Raw genomic sequence first — 25,707 nt, 5'->3', positions numbered from 1 at the left:
TACACATCAGCTCCGTGTGTTTTGACTATCAGTTAATGTTCCTTTATTGATTCCATAAGTAGGAAAAACAAAATAGATCCCAGGCAGACAGCTTCTCATGCCCTCTGAACTTTTTACTTTTCGTCCTGCCTCACTATCCACACATTCCCCGTTGTGCTTATTTTTACAAAAGAGAGAACTGAGGCTCAGAATAATTCACCTGGAGAAAAGAATCGAGATGTAAGCTTGATAGGGTTGTCAGGGCTCCAAAGACCTGGTTCTTGCTATCCCTAATAATATTAAAGAATCCCTTTATCTCTGAGCACACAATGGGATATATTCTGAGCTTATCAACATGTAGGCAGAAAAGCTGCCATTAATGTGACAAGCATCGCTCTCGGCTCTTTACCTCCACTTCCTTGGTGTTATCGCCATACTTAAATGTCAGGCTAATGATGCTAATGGTGATGGGTCAATAGCCACCTTGATTTCCGTAGTTTGTAACCTAGTAATTCTGATCAACCTGAGCCTATACTCACTATCTGTGTTCTAGAACAAACACCGATTGCCATAAGTGTTTGATGGAGGCTTGAAGATTCTTTTTTTTCTTACCACTTTTTTTTTTAAAGGGAAACATATACAGATTTTTAAAGGAATTTTGGCATAACATTATATGAGTATTTTTGTCAGTACTTAAACTCTTAGAGTCTTGATAGCATGCATTGAAATCCCACTAGTTACCATAAGCATGAAGTACATGTAGGACAGACATAACATGGAAACATTTCTTGTTGAGTATAGATTAAGCATAATGATCTGTGAATACCAAAAATTGCCACAGACTATTATCTTGGCTCTTGGATTATTAATGATTTAAGGTCGAGGTGTACCACACTCTGAGAGGGTGCTTTACATTTATTTTTTTTCCTAAGAAGGAACAAGGCTTTCTTTTTTTTTTTTTTCTTGGCCTTTGTTTTTCTTGAGCTTCATATAGCCTGTGAGTTGTTTCTGGGGTGTTCAGAGCTTTCTGGGGTTAGCATCCCACTATCAGTGACTGCATATTATGTCTGTTCTTTTGTGACTGGGTTACCTCACTCAGGATGATATTTTCTAGATATATCCATTTCCTTAGGAATTTCATAAAGTCATTGTTTCTGATAGCTGACTAGTACTCCATTGTGTAAATATACCACAATTTTTGTATCCATTCATCTACTGAAGGACATTTGGGTTCTTTCCAGCTTCTGGCTATTATAAATAGGGCTGTTATGAACATTGTGGTGCATGTGTCTTTGTTGTATGTTGGAGCGTCTCTGGGGTATATGCCCAGAAGTGGAATAACTGGGTCTTCAGGTAGTACTATGTCTAATTTTCTAAGGAACCACCAGACTGATTTCCAGAGGTTGTACCAGTTTACAACTTCACCAACAGTGGAGGAGTGTTCCTCTTTCTCAGCATCCTCCCCAACATCTGCTGTCATCTAAGTTTTTGATCTTAGCCATTCTGACTAGTGTGAGGTGGAATCTCAGGGTTGTTTTGATTTGCATTTCCCTGATGACTAAGGATGTCCAGCACTTCCTTAGATTCTTTTTAGTCATTTGATATTCCTCAATTGAGAACTTTTTGTTTAGCTCTGTACCTCATTTTTAAATAGGATTCTTTGATTCTCTGGTGTCTAACTTTTTGAGGTCTTTGAATACCTTGGATATTAGGCCTCTATCAGATGTGGAGTTGGTAAAGATCTTTTTCCAGTCTGTTGGCTGCCATTTTGTTTTCTTGACAGTGTCCTTAGCCTTACAGAAACTTTGCAATCTCATTAAGTCCCATTTATCAATCTTTGACCTTAGAGCTTGAGCCATTGGTGTTTTGTTCAGGAAATTTTCTCCTGTGCCTATGTGTTCTAAGGTTTTCCCTACTTTCTCTTCAAATAGTTTCAGTGTACCTGTTTTAATGTGGAAATCTTTGATCCACTTGCACTTGAGCTTTGTACAAGGAGATAAGAAAGGGTCTATTTTCATTCTTCTGCATGCTGAGTGCCAGTTGAACAAACACCATTTGTTGAATAGGCTGTCCTTTTTCCATTGAATGTTTACAGCTCCTTTGTCAAAAATCAAGTGACCATATGTGTGAGAGTTCATTTCTGGATCTTCTGTTCTGTTCCATTGATCAACGTGCCCATCTCTGTACCAGTACCATGAGGTTTTTAACACAATTGCCTTGTAATATATAGCTTAAGGTCAGGGATGGTGATTCCCACAGATATTTTCTTGTTGGTGAAGATGGATTTCGATATTCTAGGTTTTTTGTTATTCCAGATGAAATTGCACATTGTTCTTTCCAACTCAATGAAGAATTGGGTTGGAGTTTTGATGGGGATTGCATTGAATCTATAGATTGTTTTTGGTAAGATGGCCATTTTTAAAATGTTGATCCTTTCAATCCATGAGCATGGAAGATCTTTCCATCTTCTAAGATCTTCCTCAATTTCCTTTTTTAGAGGTTTGAAGTTCTTGTCATACAGGTCCTTCACTTGCTTAGTTAGAGTCACACCAAGGTATTTCATATTGTTTGTGACTATTGTGAAGGGTATCTTTTTCCTAATTTCTTTCTCTGCATGTTTGTCCTTTGAGTAGAGGAAGGCTACTGATTTGTTTGAGTTGATTTTATATCCAGCCACTTTGCTGAACTTGTTTATCAGCAGTAGAAGTTCTCTGGTGGAATTTTTGGGCTCACTTAAGTACACTATCATGTCATCTGCAAATAGTGATACTTTTACTTCTTCCTTTCCAATTTGTATCCCTTTGATTTCCTCTTGCTGTCTAATTGCTCTGGCCAGGACTTCCAGTACTATGTTGAATAGGTAGGGGGAAAGTGGGCAGCCTTATCTAGTCCCTGATTTTAGTGGGATTGCTTCAAGTTTCTCACCATTAAGTTTGATGTTGGCTATTAGTCTGCTGTATAATGAATGCTTTTATTATGTTTAGGTATGGGCCTTGGATTCCTGTTCTTTCCAAGACTTTTAACATGAAGGGGTGTTAAATTTTGTCAAATGCTTTCTCAGCATCTAGTGAGATGACCATGTGGCTTTTTTTCTTTGAGTTTGTTTATATGGTGGATTACGTTGATGGATTTCCATATATTAAATCATCCCTACATCCCAGGGATAAAGCCTACTTGATCATGGTGAATGATCATTTTGATGTGTTCTTGGATTCGGTTTGCAAGGATTTTGTTGAGTATTTTTGCATCAATGTTCATAAGTGAGATTGGTCTGAGGTTCTCTTTCCTTGTAGGGTCTTTGTGTGGTTTAGGAACAAGGGTTATTGTGGCCTCGAAAAAATGAGTTAGGTAGTATTCCATCTGATTCTATTTTGTGGAATAGTTTGGAGAGTATTGGTATTAGGTCGTCAATAAATGTCTGATAAAATTCTGCACTGAACCCGTCTGGACCTGGGCTTGTTTTGGTTGGGAGGCTTTTGATGACTGCTTCTATTTCTTTAGGTGTTATGGGATTATTTAGATGGTTTACCTGGTCCTGGTTTAACTTTAGTATCTGGTATCTGTCTAGGAATTCATCCATTTCTTCCAGATTTTCCAGCTTTGTTAAGTATAGGCTTTTGTAGTAGGATCTGATAATTTCTTGAATTTCCTCAGTTTCAGTTGTTATGTCTCCACTTTCATTTCTGATTTTGTTGCCCTCTAGTTAGTCTGGCTAGCTTGAAGATTCTTAAGCATATTTTGTTTATTTCTCCATCATTGAGTAGAGCCATAAACTATGCTCTTCTGAAATTAAAAACTATTCTTTTAAGGGTTTCAGAAATGGCTTTAACAAATATTTATTCAATGGTAAGTATGCAGTAGATGTTTGTCTAGGTGTTAGGTACACTCACGGAACTGCATTCAAGTGGGCCCGGGTGAGGCAGGCAAACAGGCAGGCTGTGGTTTGAATGAGGTGTTCCTCATATTCCCAGGCATTCAGATGCTTGATCCCCAGTTGGTGATGCTGTTTAGGGAGGCTTAGGAAGTGCGGCCTTGCTGGAGGAAGACCACTGGGGTGGGCTTTGAGGCTTTTTCTCCTGCCAGCTACCATTCTTTTTGTGCTTGCAGTTCCAGATATGGTCTCTGTATTACTATGCTACTCCCCACCATGCTAATGGCCTCTGATCTCTCCGGAACTGTAAGCCCAGGGAAACCCTTGTATAACTTGCTGAGATCATGGTGTTTTGTCTCAGCAACACATGCTGACTGACTAATATCCTGTTAGTGTCTTGGCCCAGACATACCTTCAGCAGTCAACATCAGTTTTTGTTTTTTTCTTTTCTTTTGGTTTACCTATATAATGTGCAACTGTGAAAGTATCATTTACTCATTGTTTTTACTCTATTTTACTTACTTATTGGGAATGCAGACATAAAGTTAGCAACTTCTACAAAGAGCGTTCAGTTTTGTAAAGCTCTCCAGACTTCATGTAAGAGCATCCATGGAAACAGGCAAAGTCAGTGCAAGTGACTGTCACTGTTTGGTTGTAGAGAATATTTCTGCTGTAAGTTCTGCCTAGCTTATACAGAGCTAAGGGAATCAATAAACTGGCAAATAGCAAAAGAGTTTTGAACTTTTGGTTTTGTGGGAAGTGTTTGCACAGAGAGGCATATCGGCATGGCAGTGATGGAGGCCAGTGCAGAAGGCACTTGAGCTGCTTTGTCCACTTGCAGAGATGTTGGAATGCTCTTTGAAAGCTTGTAGCTGCTCTTCATTATACAAAGGCCTGTCGCCAAAGTGAGTGATTGTGCTCACTAAACCTGACTGTTTTCAAATCTGTGCCTCTTCGTTGTACTACAGTGCTGAGGCTAATACTATAGAAACCAGTGAAATAAGCTTAAAGGCTATTACTAGAAAGCTAAGTTGAATGTTTTGGAAAAGATGGATAAAGGTAAACTACAAATAAAACTTGCTGGTGCAAGTAGGGAGGAGCGTGCAGTCACAGTAGATTCTGTGTTTAGCATATGTGAGTCCTGGGTTCAGTCTTCAGAACCAGCCAGTCAGACAATAGTTCAGTGTTAGTGAGACAGTTGTGAAACACTGAGAAAATTTTGTAAATTTTGAGTGTTTCTTCTGCATGCAGATCATTTTTTCATGTTTTAGTTCTTGGTCCATAATGCATCTTAATGAGCAAATGTGTTTATTTGTAAAAAGCTCAATGTACCTAAAATGTTACTATTTATACCTAAACTTACCTTTTGTCAACTAGCTAGCTGACTGCCTAGGTAGAATGTTTTAAATGTAGTTAAGAAAGCAGCTGATACGTTGGGAAAATACTAAGCAGGTTGATGTTAAAAAGGTGATTTTAGAGCTGAGACTTAGTATGTGAGTGTTCTGAAAGGAGTCAGAGATGGGCATTCTAAGTTTTGAAGACTAAAGTATGTAAAAACCCAGAGGTATGAGAGAACAGAAAACATTAAAAATTAGTTTTATAGTACTTCTGGAGCACTAAAATGTAAATGAGGTAGGTATAGTAAAAAGGGGTTGTATCTGCTAGTTCTGATATATCTCTCAAGAGAGATCATTTTCACAAAACAAGGAAGATAACAGAAACACCATAGATAGGAGGTGCTGAGCCTTATAGCAGTCTAGATAGAGACCAATAGGTAGTGGCTATATCTTATACCTTTTGATTTTTGGTTTTGTGAGACAGATTTCACTGTGTATCTCAGCCTTGCCTGGAATTTGAGATCCTTCTGCTTCAGCATCCCCAGTGCTGACAGGAGAGGAGTGTGTTACTACATCTCGCTTTTGTGTGGTGTGACTGTTGTGTATGTATGTTTGTGTGCTGCTGTATGGGTATCCTTAGGCCAGAGGTTGGTGTCAGTTGTCTTCCTCATTTATTTTCTCCCCTGTCCCCTGCTGTCCTTCGATGGTTTGTACATGCTTAGCCCAGGGAGTGTACCATTTGGAGGTGTGGCCTTGTTGGAGAAGTTGTGTAACTGTGGACTTGGGCTTTAAGACCCTCACCCTAGCTGCCTGGAAGCCAGTCTTCCACTAGCAGCCTTCCAATAAAGGTGTAGAACTCTCAGCTCCTCCTGCACCATGCCTGCCTGGATGCTGCCATGCTCCCCCTTGATGATAATGGACTGAACCTCTGAACCTGTCAGCCAGCCCCAACTAAATGTGGTCCTTTATAAGACTTGCCTTGGTCATGTTGTCTGTTCACAGCAATAAAACCCTAAATAAAATATTCCTTCCCACCTTTTTTTTTTTTAAAAAAAAAAACAGAGTTTCTCATTGAACTTGGACAGCTCATGGATTAGCCAGACTAGCTAGCCAGCAAGCCCTAACAGTTCTGTCTCCACCTCTTCAGGCCTAGGATAACAAGTGTGCAACACATATCCAAATTCAACACCTTAGCCTCTAGCATCTCAGCCTTTTCATTTTTAAAACCAATTTTTATTGTACCTGACTGTCCTACAGTTTAGTTTCTATATATTTATGACTTTATATTATATAAATTTTTATAGTTTTTGAATTTCTGATTTTATGGTAGTAAGTTGTAATGTCCCCAATCATATGTCAGCAGGTATCTACGAAACTACATCATGCTCTGTATAAATCACTGAAATATTTTTCATTACTAAGACCATATATTTACATACACATTGAATTTATTTTGTTTTCAGTACATTTAAAACTTATTCCTAGTTTGGCAGTAATGCCAGTAAAAAAAAAAAAGACTCTAAAGATATACATCTTAGCTTTATTAATTCTTTTTTTTCTTTTTTTTTTTAAACGACTTTATTTTACAAAACAAAGATAAATGTACAGATTTTAAACATTTTTTGCTTAAAATTATACATTTTTGTCAGTACTGTTTTTTCAGACATTAAAATAATTTTCACATAAAACCATGTGAATATATTTTTTTTAGTCAGTACTTGATTTTTTTCAAGGGCTTGACAGTATGCATTGAAAACCTAATAGTTACAGTAAGCGTAAAGTACATGCAAAACAAAACGCAACATGGAAATAGTCAAAGTGTTCTTGTTTTGTAAATATATGTATATTTTTTTGTTTTCTTTATTTCTTGGACTTCATACAGTCTGTGAGTTGTTTCTGGGGGAGTGCAAGCCTCTGGGGTTAGCATCCCACTATCAGTGACTGCATATTATGTCTGTTCTTTTGTGACTGGGTTATCTCACTCAGGATGATATTCTCTAGATGCAGCCATTTTCTTAAGAATTTGGTTAAGTCATTGTTTCTGGTGGCTGAGTAGTACTCCATTGTGTATATGTACCACAATTTTTGTATCCATTCATCTTCTGAAGGACATCTGGGTTCCTTCCAGCTTCTGGCTATTATAAATAGAGCCGCTATGAACATTGTGGTGCATGTATCTTTGTTGTATATTAAAGTGTCTCTGGGGTATATGCCCAGAAGTGGAATAGCTGGGTCTTCAGGTAGTACTATATCCAATTTTCTGAGGAACCGCCAGACTGATTTCCAGAGTGGTTGTATTAGCTTGCAACCCCACCAACAGTGGAGAAGTGTTCCTCTTTCTCCGCAGCCTCGCCAGCATCTGTTGTCATCTGAGTTTTGGATCTTGGCCAATCTGACTGGTGTGAGGTGGAATCTCAGGGTTGTTTTGATTTGCATTTCCCTGAGCTTTATTAATTCTTATCTTGTTCATTTGCTTGCTTCTGGTCTCAAGTTCTCTCACTTATATAAAAAGATAGGAAAAGGTTCCTATGTTACAGAATTTTTACCTAGGATTATTAATAATGCACGTGCAAGTGCTTTTTACAGCAGGCATTCTGATAAAGGCTCAACAGATGTTTGCGTTTTTGCGTATTTATTTATTCTGTGATTGCATGCGTGGGTGTGCTGACTGTACCCTTGCTGTAGTGAGAGGCTCCTAGGGGAGTCAGTGCCAGAATGTGGTCTCCAGCTGTGAGGCTTGAAGTCAAGTGCTTTTACTACTGAGCCATCTCATGGGCTCCATGTTTGTTACTTTGTCACAAAGTCTACAAGTGCATATGAAGGAACATCCTAAGTATCCGGTGGCATGTTGGGCACAGTAAAAATAAATCTGAAAATAAGAATTAAAGATAGTGTTTCTAAATTGCTTTAAGTTTCCTATTTATATCATTTGTTGTTTTTCTTCGGTTATAAATATTTAAGTGCATTTGTTACTAGCATACTGGATTTGTAAGCATTTATACGTGAATATATTTTTTAAAGCAAAAGATGAACTGTAATTTACATCCATATAGTTCTCATACATTAGCTATGTCATTAGTTTGCCCATTTGCTGTATTAGATGAACTCATCTACCCTGATAAATTTTCCTTATTACAGATAGAGTTTAATTTTTTTAAGCTTCAGGATTACTGGAAACCAGAGACCTTTATTTTGCCAAATCAGTAGAAATAAGCAAAATAATGCCTTTCTTTATGATAATGCATAGCTGCATCTTTTATGAGTTTTATTGAGGGATTTGAAAATATATAGTATGAAAGCCCTGCGAGAACTCTAATCAGCAACTCAGCCAATGCTTATGGGTTTTATATCTGCTCAGCTCAGGATAGATGTGAGGTCCTGAGACTTGTTCTGGAGTACTGCATGTACATAACCAACCTCCTGTTGGGGATTGGTTCTAATATTTTGTATTATTTTGGCTCCCAAAAGCTGTGCTTCCAGATCTGAGGGTCCCTGCCCCCAGCTGGCTTTGATTGATAACAAAGAATTGCCGTACAGCCATGAGATGGGGCGGGACTTTTAGATTTTGTGGACAAGAGACTGAGAGGGAAGGAATAGAATCACCATGATGGGGAGGCAGAGGGATGAGACATAAAAGCTGCAGGAAAGAAAGCAACTAGCTAGGTAAGAATTCAGGAAAATGGCCCTGAGGGCCACTCCCCCATCGGGTCTGGGGTAGCAGAGACTAATGTTGATTTAACAAGTTGACTCAGGAAAGTATGCTAGCCATGGGGAGGATTAGAAATGCCCAGCCATTGAGCTAGTCAAGGCATAACAAAATTAGCTGGCATGTGTATGTGTCTCATTTGCTCTAGGAGCAAAAGTGGTTTTACAAATTCAACACTAAACTACCTCAGCCCATATCAAGCCAAATGGAAGCTTTCCCAGTGAAATTTAGTTTGATGGGAGTAAAGGTTTGGGGCTTTTGCTTGTTTTATTTGCACATTAGTTATTACTAGAAAATGTTACCCCACAAGATTATTTTTACGTTCTGTAATGAAATTTATGGTATCTTAAAGGATTTTGGTTTGGTGGGAAATGAACTTTTCTCAAATAGGGTCTAGTAACATCTGATCTCCACAAGTAGTTGATGATTGGTTCATACAGCTGGAAGCCATTGATCTAAGCATAGAACATAAAGAAAGGATGTACCAGGGGTAAAATGCAGAGGCATATAAACAGGAGATAGTAACATGGTGAGGTAGAAAACCCAGAGCTCATGTTTCTTCAGTAAAGTATGCTGACTGAGTAGAAGAGAGGGTACAAGAGCCTTATAAATCATGCCTTTTAGTTGTGGATTTTTTGTAATGTTGCAACCCAAACCAGCATTCTGGAGAGTTAGTCTGCCAGCCCGATGGGAGGGAGATACCTGAGTTTCTCTGTCTCAGTGCATTGCCATCTGGAACACATGTCCTTATTGTCCCAGGTGTACACAAGAGTGAACTGTAATTACGTTGCTAATCCAGTGACAGGCAGGCAGGGAGGAAGATGGACAGTACCCTGTACTTTCATAAGACACCTGCCAATTCATTTCACTTTATTGTTTTGACCTGAACTTTGGCATAAGCAGCTGCAAGGGAGGCTGGGAAATACAGTCCTACTCTGGATGACAGAGTGCTTAGTAAGAAGTTTGAATTATCAAGGGAAAGGAAAGAATGATATTGAACCTGACAGCTAGTCTTCCATGCCATACCAGTGCTGTATTTGGTTAATGCTGTAATGGAGAAATACACTTTATTAGTTAGGTTCCTCTTGCTGTGATGAAATGCTGTAGCCAAAAGCAACTTGGGAGGAAAGGATTTGTTTTATTTACACTTCTGTATCACTTGGAGATGGAACACAGAGCAGGAACCTGCAGGAGCTGATGCAGAGGCCATGGAACAAGCTACTTACTGGGTTGTTCTACATGGCCTGTTCAGCCTGCTAGGGTGAACCTAGGGCAGTTAGCCTAGGGGTGGTACCACCCACAATGGACTGGGTCCTTTCCCATCAATCATCAGGGAAATGTCCAGTTGGCTTGCCTACAGTCAGACCTTACAGAGGCAAGAGGTGTTTGGTGGTAATGGTCTTTTGTTATTGTTTGTGGGTAAAGTGGATTGTAGGGAAGTAAAGAGGCCACTACAGCAGTAGCAGGAGGTGATGAGGCTGAAGGAGCTCACTGATAAGGACAGGAATGGTAAAGCTGTGGTTTTGAAGGCAAATTTGTAGGAAGCTCATATAGAAGCTTTGTATCTTCTTACAAAGTTACTTAGTAACTTAGAAAGCAGGAAAAAAAAAAAAGAGCAAAAGATAGTATAGTGTTTTAGAAATCAAAGGAAAGTATGATTTCAGGATTTAGGGAATAGTCAGATGTGTCAAGCACATCAGACATAAGTATTTTGGGTTATTGATAGCTAAGATGTTATCCATGTGAAGAGCAGAGGAGAAAACCTGACTTCAGAAAGGAAGTAGAGGTGCTTGTGGAGACAGACATGGGGGGTGGGGAGGGCTGAATGATGGGCAGATGGAGTCCTAGAGATGGACTATGTGGCATGTGGTGACAGGAAGTCAGTGGCTTTTATTTGTTCTGCCAACTAGGATTGAGTTGATTTCGGTGGCTATGAGCATTAATGAACTTGAAGGTTAAATACAAGTAAGAAGAGTACAATATTTATCAGATTTTTCACAATGAAAAAATCTTATTTATGTGTAGTGGGTTTTTTTTCTATAGACAATAACCCAGATTCTGTGTGTTCCCTTAAAAAGTATGAAATGAAAACACTATACATAAAAGTACCTAGCACAGAACTTGCTCTATAAACACAGTGCATAAGGGCTTAGTGAGTAAAGCAGAGTTCTTAGAATGCTTTCTGTGCATAAGAGTCATCCTGATTTACTTTTTGCAGCTTGTTTTCTCTTAGGCAAACTTGCTTTTGTGAAGGGGGAGGGAGGGAAGGAAGAAAGTTCACATTGCAATACTCACCCCCTTGTGAACCATAGCAAGGTGGATAGTGCTGCCTTGCTGTGGGCATTTTGGCACTTACTCTAGAAATGGCACAAGTATGCTGTCCAGACTGGGTCACACTTTCGCCAACAGGAACAGTGTGTCCATGACTGATGCTGAATTTGGCTTCTCTTCTCACTAGAAATGAAGTTGTGAACAGAGTTGGCAAAATACAGATCATGGTGGACAGCTTTAAGATCTTCTTTTCATTTCTGTAGAAAACGACGTTGACATTCTAGAAGGCAAATGTTCTTAAAATCACTTCATGTAGTAGATTGCCAGCTGCTTTCTTTCAGTCACTTGCAAGAGGAAGCTAGGTGTTAGCCTGTTCTCACTACCAGGAAGAAAAGAATAGGAGTGGCCTGGCCTTTCTGGAGCATTTTCTCCACAAACCTAGAGGGTCCTCTTGGGGTTTGTCCCCCTTGATTTATGGAGGTGGTCCCTTCATCTGTTTAGCTGTAGTAGAGATCTTGTTAGAACCATGATTTCCTTTCTTGTCTTCGAGAGGAAAAAAGAGGAGTAGAGTGATTAGTGGATGGAAAATAAAGTGAGAAGAACAGGGCCCACTCCTAAAGCATGGAGATGGCCGTATTACAGAGATAAGGGGAGAGAGCAGGCAGAGAGAAGAGTCCAGGCTGGACATGGTGGGCAGACTAAATCAGACCATGTGAGGAGAGAGGGGAAGGGAGAGCAAGAGAGGCAGCCAGGGTCAGACAGCCAGGAGAAGAAAATGGCTGAGTTTTATAGGGACCAGGCTGAGAGTGGAAACAGGAAGCCCTGGGAGGGAGGGGTTTAGGGCAAGGGCCTTGTGAGAAGTGCTGAGGAGCCACAGGCACTGTGATCCTTGTCCTGGTTTTGAGACCTAACTAACATTCCAGCCTTTTGTTGATAAGGAGCAAAGTAACTTATTCTGTAACTACTTCCACAGGCTGAGTGGGACTTGCCTCAGATTTCTTTGAGACTCAACAGGACTGACAGTTCATAGCTAGTTCACACTTACTGCCAACACCAGGGATTCACTGAGTCACATTTAGGCCGAATCTGGCAGCTCATTGGGTATTCTCTGTTGTCTCCCAACATGAACCATTATATCTCAGTGTGTTTTCTTGAGAAGAAACAGTGGAAGAGTAAATTCTGTGAAGTCCTGCGTGCTAAGTTCTATAGATACACCTACCTTCTACAAATGTGAAGGAACTATGACTCTTCCTTTATATGTTACTGTCAGTGATGTCTATCTGTCTTACCAAAACTGATACAGATCCTGCTGAGAAATTTACACTTAAGACATCTAAAAATGTCTCTGTGACTAGGTGTGTGCTTTGTAACCAGCTGCTGCTAAAGCAGTTTCCAACTAGTTTTAAGATTTTTTTTGTATGTGTAGCATCTCTCTCTGTCTCTCTCTCTCTGTCTCTCTCTGTCTCTCTGTCTCTCTGTCTCTCTCTCTCTCTCTCTCTCTCTCTCTCTCTCTCTCTCTCTGTGTGTGTGTGTGTGTGTGTGTGTGTGTGTGGTGAGGAGTTTAGGGTGGGTGGGCATCAGTCATGTAGCTCCGCTGGAGATTTCCAACCGTGCAATAACCTCATGTACTCTTGGCATCCCCTCTATTCATTACTGTGTGAATTCTTTCTTGTCCTTTCTTAGTTTCAGACTCTTTACCTTCTAAACAAATCCATCAGTGGGATCCTTTAAGAGTCAGATTTATTAAGACAGATAGGTGTCACTGACTATCATATAAAGAGCAATGGTTCCTTGACATCTGTAGACGTAGGGTGACTTTGTATTAACTTAGCACACAAGGCTTCCCTGGAGTTGTGAGTGCCTGTGTCCCAGTGTTTATACTTTTGAAAAATTAATTTAACATGTATCCAGGTTCCTTAAGGCTTTTTCATCTTTGGTTTGATTGCTCCCTCCCTCCTCTTTGCCCTTCCTCTGCCCATCCTACCTGCTTAAACCTTTGCACCCTTGGTCTCTTCCCTCGTGAATTCTGCTGCCCTCTCCCCCAGTCTCTCATCTCTGTAGCCTTCACAGGCTCACTTGGAAGGAATTGTCTTAGCACTTTGATAGTTTTGCTTTTTGAGACAGGGCTTTATTATGTAGCCTACACTGTCCTTGACCTTGCAGTTCTCCTGTCTGCTGAATGCTGGTATTATCACAGTTTAGTTATTGTGAAGTATGTAGAAAACTCTTATCTCTAAATATTTTGCTTCACAAACTTTATGATATGTGGATCAGAGATGATTTATCATGAACATCTCTGATCTTGAAGGTTTCTTTTTCTCCTGGGAAAACTAAAAGTCAATGAGATTGTTTGGCTTTTAATTCATCATTATAGAAAGTAAAAAAAAATTCTTTAGCATACTTTCTTGAAAAAAATAGCTAAAGATTAAATGTAGATCCCAAAGTTCTTTATTTGAATGTTGGTGTACCAAAGTATTGCTTAGCATATAAAATTAAGAAGTGATCCAAATTCTGTTATCTTTTTGGTATTATTATTTAAATTGAATTTCAGTAGCTATCTGCTAAAAATGTAAATTATAAAATTTTAAGGATACCTAACTTATTTATACATTGAATTTTTGTTTCATTGTTCATATGTTTCCAGGTTTAACATAAATATTTGAAAATATTACACATAAAATTGTTGATTGTAATTTTTTTCTTTTGAACACTTATATTTTGTCTGTGATCAGGTGTGTGTATTGATGCCCATTGAGGCCGGAAGAGAGAGAGTATTAGAAACCCTGGATTGAGTTACAGGCAGTTGTGAGTCACTTGGTATGGGTGCTGAGAAGCAAACATATGTCCTGTGGAAGAGCAGGACATACTCTTTTGACTACTTGCTGAGCTATCTCTCCAGCTCCATTATATGGAATTTTCACTGTTCTTTACATCTAGTTATTTATATCTTTTTACATCAAAATATTAACTGTTGAAAAATATACTCCAATATTTGCTGTACTGAGTGCAGTGTAACTACTTCCTACTGTGATTCTGTTGTATTTAGAAATTTAGAGAAGTTGGAGTGATATAGATGTAAACTACATCATGTGAGAGAGAAGTCCACATGATGCTTCTCCAGAGGGAGAGGACAACGTGCTCAGTGATCAGCACATGGAGGTTTCCATCTGTCCAACTGTGAATCTGTAGTCTACACATTATGTAGTATGCATATATACGTATAGATGTAATGCCTTACAATTCAAATTCTAAGGTAGAATTGGAAAACAAGCTGTCTCACCGTGTGTGGGAAAATTGCTTTTATGTATTCTGTGCTTACAGACCACATCTGGAGCATAGTTAAGTGAGAATCTTTCTGAGGTATCAGTCTTACCTAACATTAATGTTACAACTGGATTTTCAGCTAAGTTCTTGGTATGAGAAGTGAAAGTAACCGCAAGGAAGTTATTCGTTTTTACAAAATAGCTGGAAAATAATTATCTTTTTAAAGTAAATATTATGTGTCTAGAAAATGTCCTCACATAATAATGGACTACTGGAAGCCAATGCAGCACAGCATTCTCTTATTCACCAGTTGATTTTACAGCTGGCTGAGAAAGGATTATAAAACATCCTGTTACATAAGGGGACAAAAAGTTCCATCTTTGTCATCTTGTTTTATTTTTTGAGTGGTGTGACACTTAAATTGGGACTTCTTCATTGTTGTTGATGGTGGTTGTGGTGGTGGTGATGGTGTGTGTGTGTCCAGACTTTCTTTTATTTCATGAATGGGAATAGCTACCAAAGCCTATGCCGCACTTAGGAGGAAAACTGACAGTCCCACCACACTGAGAAGGAGGTCAGAATGAGTGATAGTGAGGATTGTCAGTCAGAAGCTGTGGAGAGAAGCACTTTGTGTTCCTTAGTGTTTATACCCAGTAGGAGAGAATATTCACCTACAGTTGGCAGTTAAGAAGAACTAAGGTACAGACCAATTTTTTTAGAAAGGTTTGTGAACAAGAATTATGTAATGAGTTTGTCTGTCAAACACAGAGATGTTGGCCTTCAAGGCCTAGGTCACAAGAGGTGAGCCCATCAGGTTCTTCCTTTCCTAAGCACAGATGACCTCCCTTGCATATGCATTAACAGATAACAGGACAAATAATAGTTGACGTTCACAGAGTAACCACTGGCTGGCTCAAGTGTTTTAGTCTGATACTATGATGGAACTAAAGAGGCCATTTGAGGACTTATTCTAGTAAAGCAAAATATCAAAAATGCTACAGATGTACTGTGATCTTTCTCAAGCTTTCATCCTTGCTATGAGATGGAAGGTTTGCTACTCTGCTTTGAACAACAACAGAAACATGGGTCTCTCCTGCTAATGTCATTGTTTCTGTGCTTAAAGGACAAATTGGAGATGGGCACTGTGTTCATAGTCCTCAGTGCTAGAGAGGAGGAGGCTGGCTCCCCCAGCTCCAGCCGTCACATTCCCTCCTTCTCAGGGCACTTCTTAGAATGAGGATGTTTAATTTTCCAATACAGGTTTTTATAAAATGACACCCCAGAGTTAAACTTTGAGGAAGGAACTATGCTTGTGCCTACCTAGAATTGTGACAGAGAGCCTGGGCCACTTTCCTTTGAAGGCTCATCTTAAAACGAAATGGTGGCTTGTGACAACAAGTGTATATTGCTTTTTGCCTCCTGTGTTAGGAGGAATAATGTATGATTAATGTATATTATTCTCCAGAATTGGAGTAGAGTATAATGCACCCAAAATACATAAACTAGATGAAGTGTGTGCGGCTCATTTAATATTTTGATTAAGATTGGACATAGCTTCATACGGTGATTGAAGATGTAGTATTCACAGCAGTCAGACCACTCTGCACTGTGGTTCCACTGTGGCTCAGTGTGCCATTGAGGTACCTCTGTGCGGGACACTGCCCATGTGCACTTGTTGGAACTTTACATTTGAGAGACCAAAACTTTTTAAGGAATCATGGAGATGACTTGCAATTGACTCGCTTTAACTTATAAAGGTATTCATTTGAGATCTCTAATTTTATATTTTCTTTCAGATTCAGCCCTATGAAAAGATAAAGGCCAGAGGCTTGCCTGATAACATATCTTCTGTGTTGAACAAACTGGTGGTAGTGAAACTCAATGGTGGTTTGGGAACCAGCATGGGTTGCAAAGGCCCTAAAAGTCTGATTGGTGTAAGAAATGAGAATACCTTTTTGGATCTAACTGTTCAGCAAATTGAAGTGAGTAGCATTGAACCTTTCACATGAGATACTAAAGTAAGTTTAGTTTTTACATCATAAAGTGCGAGTCGACAGGACTTTGCTTTTGTTCATAGTGTGTGGGGTTGGGAAACGGTGAGGGCATACTCTTAGGATGTAAAAGCTTGATTGTTAAGTAGTATTTGCAGTTGCTGAAAGCTTTGGGTCTGTTCAGATTCTCCCTTGATCTGCCCTCTGTAACTACTTTTTTCCTATTGGCAGCCTTCATGACACTGACCTAATCCCTTTTGGGAAGCTGTGGAGGATGTTTCATTCCCCATCTGTTGGATGTAGTTGATGCTAAAAACTATTCTTGGCTTCCTTCTTTGACAAAGTTATTAATTGTAGACTTCATGGGACAGGCCCTGGCTTCTCCATCTCCTCTTCACTTGCCTAATGTGGTGCTGGCAGTTACACTCACACTAGCAGCAGTGGCAGCATTTACTGTGTACCAGGCAGTCTCCTTGCCTTCCCCAAATGACTCATTTGTTCCTCTCAGCAATTCACAAGTATTGTTATCCCCATTTTATTGATGCCGGTGGGCTCTAAGCTTAAGGCTTCTAACTAGTTAATAAAGTAGAACTAAAATTTAAACCTAAGAGTCAGGTTTCTAAGAATCTTCCCTTACTCTGTTGCCTCAGCTCTTTTGGGAGACTGAGAAGACTGAAGTGTGGCTGAGAACAGGCAGCCATGACTTTGTAACTGTATTCTCACCTCCGTAGACCTTGAAGACAGAGCAAATGCCTAGCCAGCACTTGTCTACCTTTAGGCCACAGAGTACTGTTATCTACACACAAACACACACACCACACAAACCACACACACACACACACACACACAGCTCCAGTAGGGATTGCCCAGGGCAACCGAATCCGGGCCATGAAATGGAGACAGCAGCTTTCATTCACAGGGTCATGGTTTATTGGATGAGTACATATGAACTGCATAGCTACACATCCAGCTCATGCAGCACTTATGTGAAGTGTATGTATATATGTGTATATATAAATCCACAAAGAGCTACAGGTCAGGTTTTAAAGATTTTGTGATTAACCATTAGAGAGATAGTTTTTCATTTTAAGTCAGAGAATGTGAGTCTGGATGATCTGATTGTCATTCTCCTCTTTAGCATTTGAACAAAACCTATAATACAGATGTTCCTCTTGTTTTAATGAATTCTTTTAACACGGATGAAGATACAAAAAAAATACTCCAGAAGTACAATCATTGTCGTGTGAAAATCTACACCTTCAATCAGAGCAGGTACTAGAAATAAAAATAATTACCTGGTGGATTGTGGTGCTTCAGAGCTCTCTTTATTGGTACATGGTAACTCTGCAGCCAAAGGTCATGTCATACAAGAACTGATGTCTTTAGAGCTAAATACAGGCTGATAAATATGTGATGGTTATACACTTTGGTTCTATAATGTCTAATTCCGCAGAGAATCTGCTTGAGATCTTATTCTATGTCCCAAATATTTCAGGACAGTTATAAAGCTTTTGCATGTTAAGGTCTCTCCAGTGAGGTGGATGACTTCCTGTAAACCACACCTTCCCTATAGGAGGGAGGCGCTTCACCCCGAATAGATTCCACCTGTGGAAATTAAGTTTTAGAGAAGACAGCTACTCAGGGGTGGGGGAGTAGAGTGAATAGAAAGGAATTCAGATGACCTTTCTATTTAGGAGTAGACAGCAGCCCATAGGAACCTTTTAGGAATAGTGTATCTAAAGTTAGATAATTAGTTTGTTGATATCTTAAAATCTGTTTTCATCTCTCTAATACCATGCTTGTTGCCTGACTCCTTAGAAGGCTGTCAGTGCGTGTCTGTGCTCGTTGTCGCTTTCCTTTACTGTCTGTTAGAGTTACCCATGTACAGACACTTGCATGCACAGTGGAGGGAGGCGTCCCGAATGCATCTGTCTAAGAACGGGCAGGTCTCCTCAGATTATCAGGCACGAGAACACCAGATAAGTTTAAAAACATGGTCTTTCTCTTAGACAGTTGTGAAAAACAATCTTAAAAATATTTTCTGCGTGGCCACAGTAAACTCTTGAATGACTATTTAGAAGACAGACTTTTTTTTAATAATGACAATCTCTGAAATAGGGAAATGTTTTTATTCAATATTTAATCTGTATTGACAATCTCTGAAGTAGAGGATGTCTTATTTAATATTTTTAAAATATTTTGTTTTGTTTTTAGTTATGCATATCTGTATATATCTGTGTGTAGGTATGTGCACATTAGTGTCAAATGCCCTGAAACTGGGTTTACAGGAGCTTGCGAACCATCTGATATGGGTACTGGACACTGAATAGTCTCCTAGCACTGATCCATCTCTCCAGCCCTTACTGAATTTTACTGTAATGTTTCACTTGCTGCAGAACCAGTGTAGTAACTTCCTTGTTTTGTTTTTAAAGGTACCCGAGGATTAATAAGGAATCTCTACTTCCTATAGCAAAAGATGTGTCTTATTCGGGGGAAAATACTGAAGCTTGGTATCCTCCAGGACATGGAGACATCTATGCTAGTTTCTACAATTCTGGCTTGCTTGACACCTTTATAGAAGAAGGCAAAGAGTATATTTTTGTGTCTAACATAGATAACCTGGGTGCCACGGTGGATCTTTATATTCTTAATCATCTAATGAACCCACCCAATGGGAAACGCTGTGAATTTGTCATGGAAGTCACAAATAAAACACGAGCAGATGTAAAGGTAAATACTGAAGATCGAGTTTTGGGATTTATGTTTTCACATTTGATAAACTACATAGCTAAAATCCTTTTTCTAGTTTATAAGTTTCTATTTTATGTATAACATCATTTACCTAATATTTTAAGAGAGTGTGATATTATTCTGTGGGTTAATTTTTAAGATAATAGTGTGTATCATAAACCCAGAATTAATAATAGTATAAATCTATGTCAGTAATTTAAATTGGAAACAGTTTTCATGAAACAAATCTGAAATATGTGGAAACACATAACAATTTTGTCCACACTATTGATATTCTTCTGGTATGGCATTTATGTATTTGATTATTATCCCTTCAGTGGATACAATACAATGGATCCAGTTCTATGGAATGTGTGTGAATTACATGTGTACAGCATGTGTATGTGTGAATTACATGTGTACTTTGACACCTCGCTATCTTTGTAGTTGGGCAAAAATAATGCAGTTGTTTTAGTACAAAGTGTAAATTGAACATGGCATATTTGGTGGTAATATTTGGCCTTTGATAAAATGGCACACGTGATTTTACTGTTTACCTGTAGCTGATGCGTACCAAAACAATTCCCTGCTCTGAATTCTATGCCCCTCCTCCCATATTTGGTGTGGTCTCATGTCTGCAGAACATTTCTAGCCTCAGTCTGCTTCCCATCGTCTGACATGTCTCCCTTTTCCCTCATCCTAGACCTCGTCTGGGTAGAACTAAGTTGTTTTTGATGAGCAGTGGTTTGGGAATAAGAGGAATGTTCATTGAAGACCTTAAGAAGAGGAGGAGAACTCAGATGTACTCCTAGTGCTTTAATTATAGACAGGACTGTGAGAGTTTATGATAAAGTAACAATCTGAATCATGAATATGTCACTTAGTATATTAGATTTTATAGTCGGTGTCTTCTATAAAAGTCTACATAAGTCATAATCAATGTGATATGGCTGATTGCAAAATGACTTTCTGCTTTTCTAGGGTGGGACACTCACTCAGTATGAAGGCAAACTGAGACTGGTGGAAATTGCTCAAGTGCCTAAAGCACATGTTGATGAGTTCAAGTCTGTGTCAAAATTTAAAATATTTAACACAAACAACCTATGGATTTCCCTTGCAGCAGTTAAAAGACTGCAGGAACAGAATGCCATTGACATGGAAATCATTGTGAATCCAAAGGTACTGTGGCTTCACAGTCTAGCGGGCAGACCTACCCCTGCCTGCTCCTAGGGCTTGGCTGTCACACCTTTATCTAGTCAGCCTCCCCAAGTCTTTCACTGTGTCCTACAGAGTCTTCATTTAGCCCAGTGATGTGCTGCTGATTTGACCCTAGACTGAAAAGGACCTCCTTTCATTTAGTCACTGCTTTTATACTTAAATGCCATTTATCTATAGGCATCTTGCATAAGTTTTTCCAACCCCTGGCTCCTCAGTGAAAAATAGACGTGTTGCTAATTCAAGAAAAGTTAAAAAACAAAAACAGTAGTGTAAGCGCTTGATTGATGTCAGTTCTCAGGACTCTCTAAGATGGCTTTCCAAGTACTAGAGTCACACATGGAACAAAGCTCTGAGTTAGTAGCTACCCACCCTTGCTGGGTGGTCGATCTGTAATTCCAGCAGTTGGGAAGTGGAGGTAAGGAGGTAGTTCAAGGTTGTCCTCAGTGCATAGTGGGTTTGAGGCAAGTGAGTTTTGATACTAAGATTGCACCTAAAGCCCCAAACCCTTTGTTTACCTAGTTTTCCCTGACTTCCTTTCTTCTTTGTTTTTTACAGACGTTGGATGGAGGGCTGAATGTTATTCAGTTAGAAACTGCAGTTGGAGCTGCAATAAAAAGTTTCGAAAATTCTTTAGGTATTAATGTTCCAAGGAGTCGTTTTCTGCCTGTGAAAACCACATCAGATCTCCTACTTGTAATGTCAAACCTCTACAGCCTTAATGCCGGGTCTTTGACCATGAGTGAAAAGCGTGAATTTCCTACAGTACCCTTGGTTAAATTAGGCAGTTCTTTTACCAAGGTGGGTAATTGGAAAGATACTTGGAGAATTATTTTCCACTACTGACTTTGTATCCCTCATCTGTGGTGTGGTTTAAAGGAACTTACTGTAGTCTCTGAAGTTAGTTGGTCTGCAGAGTAGAGAAGAATGCTTTCCTGTTATCTTGTCTCCTCTGAGACTGCTTTCACTAGTCAGAAGAGGTTAATTCTGTTTTAATAAATATTTATTGTGCTTTTACCACCTCCTAGGCAGTTTCTAGATATGGAAATTTAGCAGCAAACTGAAATCCCTAGCTTCATAAAATTAACATTTTAGAGGGAGAAGCTAAGAAGCCAGTACATCAAATACATAGTAGGTAAGCAGTGAAAGCTACTGAGAAACAAAGCAAGAACAGAGTTGGAGATGTGTGGCAGAGGGATGGTGTCACAGGCCCTGGTACCTTCAGAGCCTCAGGAGAGGGCAGAAAGCTTCATGTAGGCAGGGGTGATAACTAGACTTAGAAAACCCCACATACAACAGGGCAAGCTGGTGGCTAGCCTCAGAGACCCTGCTATGCCGTCCAAGCCTAGTCTAGTCCTATGTTTAGTGCTATTCGGCCTGGCGTGCAGGTGAAGAATTGAGTAGAAAACTTGATTATGTGGATCCTGGAAGATGAAAAGGAAGTCTGCCAAAAGCTGCTGCTGCTTTGAGCTAGATGGAATTCACCATTAGATAGACTTAGTACAGAGTATGGGGATCTAAGTGGAGTGGCTTCAAGGAGACTAGGAGGACTGCAGTTAGGGGGTGAATTTAATAAGAGTTGAAACTGAAAAAAAAAAAAACAAAGTTATGTTATGGCCAAAAGATATAAATTTTGTGGGGTTCTGTCTCAGAATAGAACAGAATATATATTATTTATATATTGCTTATATATTGATGGAAATTAGTGTAATCAGGAAAATATTTGAAGGAGAATCCTGGAACAAATCTTGACTAGCCTTGAAAAAATCTAATAATGAAGAGACTGGCTTTGTGTCTGCATGGAGTCTAGCCCAGCACTAGGAGCAAGGGACAGAGTAGTCAGGGACCTGGCAGAATGCCATAGTGGGGGACAAAACCAGTAGGGGTTTTTTTCTTAGCAAACTAGAAAGCCAGAAGAAAGAAACCTGTAGTGCTCACATGTGATCCTTGCTGTAGCTGTGGCTGCTACCCGTCCCGCAAGGCCAGCTCCAGTTTAAGATACTCAAGCCTTGACGGGCTCTTCCCTTTCTCTGAGTGCTGTATAAACCACTCATCTGGCTTCAAATGATGACAACTCATTTGTTTTCTCATTCTAAAGCAAAACATCTATTCTGTTCAACTGCACTATAAAATGCCTGATTTTTTTTTTTAAAGGAACATCTACCATTCTCTCCTTCACAGGTGTTTGAATGTGAGTGCAACAGGTTTTTCCCATAGAACTTGACCAGAAAATGTTTTATAGTTAAGATCACTTTTAAATATAAACCGTTTCTCGTACATGTATAGTCTTACCCACTACTACCCCTAACCCTTCAGCCCATCTCCCTCCCAACCTCATCTCTTCTTTTTGTAAAGATTTGTTTGTTTATATGTGTGCATGTGTGTATTAGTGTGTACTACATACGTGCAGGTGCTCTCAAGAGGGCATTATGACCTTTGGAATTGGAGTTATGGAAGGTTGTGAGTAACCTGGGAGTAGGCAGGTCCTTTGAAAGAGCTAAGTTCTCTTAACTGCTGAGCCATCTCTCCAGTCTTTAAAATACATTGTTAGTAGCTTCAAGTCCAGTTAAAGCTAACCACATACAAATGGACATGGGGTTATCCACTGGGCCATGGGCATACCCAAGATGCCTGCCTCAGTGGCTAGGAACTGTCAGCAGCTTCTCAGCTGTGGGATGTCAGGAGCTCCTTAGTCCATGCTGAAATTTGGCCTGGCCCGATCTTCTGCAGGCTGTCTAGCTGCTGTTGTAAATCCATTCCCAAAAGATGACTGTATTGAATGAATATCTTTGACAGTTTTATATATATGCGTGTCTTGATTGTGTCCACCCACTTTCCAACTCCCCCTGGAACCCAGAATACAGCAACCTTTCCTTTTAGTGTTCTTTTTGTCTTTTTTGTAACTAAGTCAGATTAGTGCTACTTGTTGCAGTGTTGACTGAGGGTGTTGGCTCATGCAGATGAGTAGCCCTAGTGGTGGTGAGTTGATGAATGCAGTGATCACGCCATACCCAGAAGACAGCATCTCACAGCACTGAGCCCTGCCTCCAGCTCTTGCATTCTTTCCACCCACTCCTCTATGTTCCTGGATCCTTGAGAGTGGGGGTTGATGTAGATGTTCTAAGAACACAACAGTCCTTGTTATTAACTGCCACCACTGAAAAGAAAATACCTTGTCAAGGTTGAGGGCAGCACTAATCTGTGTGTATTAACACAAATATTTAGAAGGAGTTTTAATAACATTCTCTTAGCAGCACAACAGTTGTAAGTTCCCTCCCAGGGCCTATGACCTCCCAAGCCATGGGCTGTAAGCCAAGTTTATGGTGTAAGGTATGAACAACTTTCTGTGGAACAGGCCTCAAATCCAGTCTGAAAACAGTTATCTCCAAAACTGTCATGCCACTGGGCAAGACCACAGATACTTTCTTCTCCAATGGCCTTCGTAGTACCTCCTGGCATGTTCTGTGAAAGCTATCAAGCAAAGAGGAAGTTTTCAGGTCAGTTCCAGCTCGTCTGTCCATCTTACAACCACAATGTGTTGTCTTCAGCAGTAGAACTGTACCATTTAGTTCTGGTGGGCAACCAGGAGCAATAGAATAGCCTTTGTTCTTTTGGTGAACTGTAGGACGGCCCTGCCAAGTAACTGAAAGTTTCCACTCCTCATCATTGATTTTCGTTTATTAACTAGTATATTCTGGGGGAAAACATTGACCATCCATGAGGGTACTGGTCAGAGTAATGGGTTTCATACAGTGTTTTCATTTATCTTTAGTTTTGGTTGATTCACCCCACCTACACTTCCTCTTTCCTGTCCCCTTTTCTGCTTCCAATTCCTGTGTAAACCTTAAAAACCTTTAGTATTCCTCTCTGACTTTTGTATCAGTATGTGTTCTTTTTATTCCCTTGCTCCTGAAGGCCTTTTTTCTCAACCCTCTCCTCCATGGGCCCTTCTAGTTTCGTGGGCTCCATAGATACTTCAAGTTAAATAGATAAATCTAAAAATTCAAAACTGGGCACATATGAGAAAAGATATATTTTTGTCTGAGCTTGGGTTCCCACAGTACATATGTATTCCATTTTCATGCACTTTTACTAGTCTTTAAGTTTTGTCCGCTATTAAAGCTGTGACACTTGCCTGTTTTGTGGGCCCATATTGCTTAAAATACCTTCTCCATCCTCTAAAGTAGTACCTGTCTTTTGTGGTGATATGTGTTGTTGGTAATCTGTTCTTTGGATGTTTATTTCTTGGGAGTAGTGAATAAGATAGCTCTTACTTTTGATTCAGTCTATTAGTCCGTTTTTAATTCAAATTCTAATTTGCTATGAAATTAAAAACTGCAAAGTCTAACTAATATTGAAAATTGTGTATTGATTCTTGCCACTTTGTTACAGGTTTTATATTTTTCCCCTCTTATTATTCTAGTGCAGTTTATTTCCTGTGAACTGCCTTTGGGTAAAATCCTGCTAGCATCGGCTATAGAGCTGGCTTTTAGCCTTACATTTCCTTAGTATTTTTTATCAAGGGAGGTTTTGCCTTTTCTTCAGTTATGACAGATAATTTTACTGTCCATGGTATTTTTGGTTGGCAATTACTCTCTTTCAGAACTTGAAAGCATTTTTCAAGCCATTCTGGCTAAAGTTTAACAATCTACTGTTATTTCTGATAGACCTGTCTTTTATGTGACCTGGTGTTTCTTTCTTGCTACTTTCAACATAACTTTGTTCTGTATTTTTAGTGTTTTAATTATGACAAGGGGAAGTTCTTTTCTATTTATTGTCTACTGGAGTCCTAAATGCCTCCTGTATCAGGATTCTCTATTATTCCTAATTATTCTGCTAGGAACTGTGTGGAGCAGTGCTACCTGCCTCTCCCATCAGGTGCTGCAATTAAAGGTGCGCCCAAAAATGTCTTCTATGCTTTTAGAATGATAATCTCCTCCTGTGCTCCTAACCTAGAGACTTAGCGTCTCTTCAAAATGCTTCATGTTTCTTAGAGTTCCACTGGCCCTTGGTTATTTTTGTCTATGTTGGATTATCTAGTTCCTCCACGTCATCTTCAAGCTCAGTTCCTTTCCTTCTTGATCCAGTCTATTGAGACGTGCCCTTTTAACTGTTTGGTATGTGTACCCAGCATTGAAGACTGGATTTTCTTCAGTATTCTTTGTTGAATCCTTTCCCTATCATCCACCACCTTCCCTATTTTGTTCAGCTATTTGTGTCATTGAGCAGTCTTACAATTTTGAATTACCTGTTTGGGATTACATCTAACTCATTTGGAAGTTATATTATCTAAGTTTTGGGGATTTGGACATCTGGTGTTCTTTGCTTTCTTTAAATCAGCTA

At 39.5% G+C, this 25,707-nt stretch overlaps 1 protein-coding gene across 2 annotated transcripts in view; it reads left to right on the top strand.

Annotated features, from left to right (window-relative positions):
• UGP2 (UDP-glucose pyrophosphorylase 2) overlaps positions 1 to 25,707 on the top strand; it is a 52,317-nt gene that overhangs the window by 24,133 nt on the left and 2,477 nt on the right. For both annotated transcript variants that reach the window (XM_080929881.1, XM_080929880.1), the window contains exons 4-8: positions 16,225 to 16,410; positions 17,558 to 17,691; positions 18,852 to 19,149; positions 20,131 to 20,328; positions 20,923 to 21,165. In XM_080929881.1, the coding sequence (XP_080786007.1) occupies positions 16,225 to 16,410; positions 17,558 to 17,691; positions 18,852 to 19,149; positions 20,131 to 20,328; positions 20,923 to 21,165 (1,059 nt within the window). The remainder of the gene's footprint in view (positions 1 to 16,224; positions 16,411 to 17,557; positions 17,692 to 18,851; positions 19,150 to 20,130; positions 20,329 to 20,922; positions 21,166 to 25,707) is intronic.

This window comes from Micromys minutus (genome assembly GCF_963924665.1).
Source record: "Micromys minutus genome assembly, chromosome: 1".
In the NCBI taxonomy this organism is placed as follows: Eukaryota; Metazoa; Chordata; class Mammalia; order Rodentia; family Muridae; genus Micromys; species Micromys minutus.
Note: the sequence above shows the minus strand (reverse complement) of the source record. Positions and strands in the feature narration are given on the sequence as shown.